Consider the following 6,120-nt stretch of genomic DNA (forward strand, 5'->3'; position numbering starts at 1 on the left):
AGCATTTATTCATGCTGCAGAACAATAATTTGTGCAGGTAAAACATAATAGGACTCCAATGAAATAGAGGCAGTTGAAACCAATTGTGTTCGGTTATCATGGCAAGCTGATATGTCCATGCTATAATGTTGATAATATTGATGGCATCACTTTGAGATGACAAATCAACATAACGTATAATAACAACATTTTCTTCTCTTACTCAACATTTTTTGCTCTTTTTCAATGGGATGAAAAGAAACATCAAGCAGAATGATTTTGAATAAAAAGCTTTTTATTGTATTCTGTAATAATATTATTGATTGCAAAATCTTTCCTTGTGAAGTCTGCTCTAGTTACAGCTAAAAGTAGTAACATCATTGTGAAATCTTTCTATAACGATTTAAATATCATCGGGACATTTCTCTATAATTCAAATACTGACATGCAAAGCTACAATTTATTGTAATCTATTAATGAAGAAAATAGTAATGGACTTTTGTTTCAAAAGTTGTATAGAATATTTATCTTAAGACAAGTAAATAATATCATATTACAATGTATCTATGTGTATACAAAAAACAACAGAAAACACTTCTTATAAAACATAAGTTAAGCGACATTTCCTTAAAAACATTTTTTCCGACACGCACATGCTAAATGTATATATAATTGCGTAAGCAGGGGTTTCCAAACTGCCATTTAAATGTTTTAGTGTATTTATGGACTTATATCCATTTTAGGTTCACATGGAGAGCAGATTTACGTCTTATTTTTAACACATTTATAAAAACATTTAATTCCTATACATATTTCAAAAATGTGAATGCCTTGTAGTTCAGTTGACTTATCCCTATATGTCATACAGTTGATATATATTAATAATATTTTCCACGTACATGTATTCATGTTAAATTTTCATTCTCCGTAAATATATTTTTTTTTTGTATTTTGTATTGGTTGTTTTTTTTTACATGGTTGTTTATAATTTCTACAACTCAGAAAAAAATACATAGAAAAAATGAACTATATCTGCGAAAGCAAAAGCGAAACTTGATGTTAAAGTGACAGTAAACGGGTAGTATATTTATACTTATGTAACTGTTTCAGACATACATAATGAGCCTTAAACCTTTTTAATGATAGGACATGGAAAACAATCAGATATTTGTAAGCTAGGATAGGGGATAATCTGATATACAGACTGAATATGTGTGTTTGATATAAATCATAAACGAGATGAACCTGACACAGATTGACGCATGCGAAAAGGTGAGGAATCCTCAACAACGACATTTTTATTTCAGTATTGACGCCTCAAACTTAAATGCAAAATAAAGAAATAAACAAAAAATAAATAACGCTCTCAAACAGTTACAAATCTCATTTGTTTTACGTTTTATTTGTATGAAATGCATACGTTTTTGCTAATAAGGAGCAAATATACCAATTGAACAAAATAATCTATGCAATCTGAACTACTTGTAATTTTGTTGTTTGCTTTGGCTACAAAATGAGTACACAAACAGCCGTATAGAAAAAGTTGTTTTCGCAGATAAAAAATGAAGATTAAACGGATCGACCGAGAAAGTATATTTTTGTAGGAAAAGCCCAGATATATGCTTTGTTTTAAAAATACTCCACTGCCGAAAGAGAATAAACGATACTAATCACTTGAATAATAATTGGTGTTTAATCGTGTAACCCCCCCCCCAAAAAAAAAAAGAAATTTTGTCTCATATGTTAAACTTTACTGGCAATAATTCTCTGAGAAAACTCGATAAAAAGAAAAACAATGCGTTAGAGAAGATAAATAAGCTGATTAAAAATATATACTGAGACCTGTATAAAACAGGTTCACATATTTTTGTGCTTTATGTATATTTGCAAAACTGCATGTGTAACAGAACTTTTGGTAGGCAGTGTATGTCTAATTAACACAAACATTATATAAGATAATTGATTTTGCTTAATTAGTACATGCACAATCAGTACTCCATTCCATATAGAACACAGTGCCATGGATTTTTTTCTGGACGCAATTAATAATTTCGAATATTTTTTTTTATCTTGAAGTAAAATTAGAAACTAAAACGTTTCAATTATGGTAATGGTGTTAAGTAAGTAACTTTTATAACTGATGAAAAATGTGTGTGCTCCTGGTTTCCATAAAGTAAAAATGCCATTTATCAGCGGCGGAGCATCTTCAAGCTTGTTGTGTATGTCATTGCAAGGAGTATTACGACAGTAGCTTGTGCAAAACTACATGTACTAGTAGCTGCAACCTACCATGGCGTAAGTACTATTGATTTCAAAAGTAAAAAAAAAAAAATAATGAAATTTGAATACCACAAAAATATTGAGTGAAGTCGATATTGAGCCTTATAACATTTGTACAAAATTCGTACATTTTCAATACACTTAAAAACAAAATAATTTTACGAAAGTCATTTTTACGAAACAATCGAATGGCCTACTTTAAAAATCTCCATTTAAATAGTAAAGATATTACTAGGAAAACATTATACAAATAAAACATTAAAGGCCCATTACCTTTCCGAATTGGCTTTTGATTTTAAATATGGTAAATGTAAAACGCGATGGATAATGTTGTAGAGCCGTAAAAGTAATTAACTTAACGCTAACACTGCTCTTATCATTACATCCTTATCAATTTAATTGAAATAAATTCTTAATTTCCATAGCGAGAGTCATGTTGTGCTTCCCGCCGTCGTTCTTAGTATTGGGGGTTGTTGATTATACGCCAGACGGAAAATCTTCATTGTAAACATAGATAACGCAGGAGCCAAAGGTCATGGGTAAAAATATTCGTAAGTTGTAATTATTTTTAAGAAACTTTTATGTTTTGGTTCGGAAGAAAGGTAGTGGGCCTTTAGCAATAAATCTGGCTTTGAATTAAGGTTAAACAAAAATATATGTGTATTTGGATTGTGTGTAATCCATTGCCGGTCGGTGATGTTGTCAGTACATCATCAACAACTCCATGGTTTAAAACTAGTTATGTTTACAAGTGACGTAGGGGCCTTCATCCACTCGATAACTTGTTTAACATTCACAATATACACATCGTCATGGTTTAACATTTCTTGGATAGCCATATCTAAAGCTTTCTTATTGTCGGGTACTAATAGCCATGCATAGTGCATGTTAAAACCGAACGGAGCTCGATTACCAAAGTAATTGTCCTTAAAGTTAAGCATTATGTACTTGTAGGCTTCCTCTACTGATTCCGGCCTATTCAAACATCCGTCTACATAAACACACGCAAATTCGTCTTTGAAGTCTCTCATAGAATTTACCGGAACTTCCCACAATCCTTTGTGAGTATGATTGGGACAGGAGGGGATGTGACACTGATACGGCCATGCGTAATCTAACGTAAATGGAAAAGGCTCGCGCTCGTTCATGTGCTGCTTGACATAAGTTAACGAAATGTCATACGTAAATCCAAGTTCTTTTAGAACACTATCCTGGGCGTCACCGGCAGTAACGAGACTTGGACTTCGCCAACCGACGATTTCGTCTTCCGGAACACCAGTTAGTGTAGTTATTCTCCTTCGTTCTTCTCTGGCTTCCTTTCTCACCGAACTGCCAGTTTTAAGATTTTCGTGTGTGACACTATGTACGGCCACTTCGAATCCGCGCCTATACAGATCCCCAAGTGCATTGTAGTCAGTGAACTCGTCTGCCACATATAAAGACGCTGTGATGGGACAGCCGTTAGGATTTTTGCGATCAGGTGTGAACAGTTGTAGGTAGTGGTTGGCAGCAGCTGTCGTCATACCGTCATCGAACCCGAAATACACCATCTGAGGAATGTCGCGCACGTTCATTTGATGCTCAAATGTACTACAGAAGCATTTAGGCAGAAGGCAGTTGACCCCTTGTTGACACGGTCCAGCTAAGTCATCTTCTTCCAACCCCAATGGTCTAGATAGAAAATAAGTATCTGGTGCTAGGGACACAAAAATTACAAGGATAATTTCTATACCAAGAACGACAAGTCCAATAAAAATACGATTCTTAATAACGTCTATTTCGTCCACCATTTTTGATATATATCCTCGTTGTTTCCCAGACAATTGGTATATGCGATATGAATATACAATATATACATATTCCATTAGGTTGTAGTCTCCGGAGATTTGTCCAAAGGCGAAATTGTGTAAATTAATACAATGTGATAACTCCAAGCAATATAACGGTAATTGGAAAGTGAGTGCACATCTTCACTAGGTGTTGATGTCCTTTTAAACCCCATTATCTTTTATAGAATATTATCGAATGACGTCTATAAATCATAACCATATTTAACAACGATATGGTATATGCAACACATTAAAATTATAAAATGTTCACATCAAACATGACCGTAAACAAATACAAAGATGTTAAATCACGGAAGCTTTAGTAGCGATATACATGTATAGAGAAAGGGTCAATTACGGTTGGTTTGAACGAATAAATTGACATTAATAATTGTACATATTTGACATTAACAAATTCTGACCACGTGTCATACAGTTTAACGTTTTATTGGTGTCGGTTTTCAGGACAAAGGTAGAAGAAACCCACATGCATGGGTGCATCTCACTTTGCTGCTTCATAATTAATGCTTACGTTATATAATATAACAATTTACAGAAACAATAGACAGACAATGTTGTACAGGTATCAGCCATTCTATATTGTCTCAGAGTTTTGAAATGTCTATAGACAGGAAAAAGTATCAGAATGACTTTAAATATTTGGAAATTTTATTTTCCGAACATTGAGATAATTACCAGTATGTAAAGACTATATTTGAATCATGCACCTATTTCACTTTGTAATCCACGGCAAAGCTATCGAGTATAGTTTACTTCCACATCTTCATACTAGATAAATGAAATACAATTTTTCAATTTCAACAAATTTTATTTCGAAATATTATTTGAAAAAAGATTGAACAGACATAGCCTATATAAGTTCTCTGCCTAAGTAACAACTAGTACATAGCAATATATAAAAGACATATAAGTTAAGATACGCAGTGTTGTTTACAATATATAACAGTATAAACATATTGTAATTATCAGATATGATTTATATATTTACTAGTCATTGGTCATCACCCATGCGTTTTCGGGCCAGTCATGGATACTGGATTCTGTATTGTAAGATTGTTAAGGGGAGTAAGTCAGTTTTTCTGTATTTATGAGTACACTTTGAAAGATTTTTTAAAGGTACATATAGGTTAAGCTACATTTAACTGTTATATAATTATAGTGTTAGAAAATATAAGACATAATTATAAGTTAATTATTGAATAAATTCATCTCAAGAAATTCATATTTATGTTTATGACTAAAAAGATAATTTACTTATCACCTAAACAACACTGAATAGTAATTAGTATAATTAATACATAATGTACACAAGTATAACATATTCAAAATATCAAACAAAACAAAACACCCATTATATCTGTATGGAGGAATGACAACCAGTGATCAGAGGCACAGTGATCTGATTATTTAGTATTGTGTAGTACAGTCAATGTATTATTGTATATGTTATATTGTATTTTACATTACATACTTAGAGTTGAATATTAACAAAACTGTTTTTATGAACTGTATTATATGCTCGGAAATCTATTCGTGGATCTTACTTGTACAAACTCAGTAGTTCACTCAAATATATATATATTGTTTTGATCATCACATTCACAACAACCTGATAGAATCTTATCTAGATTGTAGTGGTTGCGATTATCATCAAATAATTTATCTTTTAAAGTTCTACGTGGATTATCATGTTTCACACAGTCAAAAAAATATATATATTGTACTGTTTCATGAGCATTACCACAGCTTCAAGTTGGTGATTCAGTAAGATGGTCCCTATAAAGATCAAAATTAAGATTACTTAGAAATTTCTAAGTTGACATAATAAAATATCATATTTCCTATCACCTGTGTTTACAAATGTAGTGTTCCTAGCTGTGTCTGTGGTAATGTCACTTACAGATCGTTTTAGGAGTTGCTTAAATTGATATAATGATGTGACATTAATTACGTCAAACTTGCTGCAAGTTCATTATAATCTCTAATTGTAGATGGTAAAAAAGCTGTTTGC

At 32.1% G+C, this 6,120-nt stretch overlaps 1 protein-coding gene across 1 annotated transcript; it reads right to left on the reverse strand.

Annotated features, from left to right (window-relative positions):
* Nucleotides 1–2,972: 2,972 nt before the first annotated feature.
* LOC138326903 (chitin deacetylase 1-like) lies at nucleotides 2,973–4,049 on the reverse strand. Its single transcript, XM_069272882.1, has one exon. The coding sequence runs from the start codon at nucleotides 4,047–4,049 to the stop codon at nucleotides 2,973–2,975; it is 1,077 nt and encodes a 358-aa protein (XP_069128983.1).
* Between the last annotated feature and the right edge of the window lie 2,071 nt (nucleotides 4,050–6,120).

The sequence above is a fragment of the Argopecten irradians genome, chromosome 7, assembly GCF_041381155.1.
Source record: "Argopecten irradians isolate NY chromosome 7, Ai_NY, whole genome shotgun sequence".
In the NCBI taxonomy this organism is placed as follows: domain Eukaryota; kingdom Metazoa; phylum Mollusca; class Bivalvia; order Pectinida; family Pectinidae; genus Argopecten; species Argopecten irradians.

Bases quoted from the DNA above. Each gene is read 5' to 3' on its own strand.
- LOC138326903 (XM_069272882.1), bottom strand. From the start codon at position 4,049: ATGGTGGACGAAATAGACGTTATTAAGAATCGTATTTTTATTGGACTT.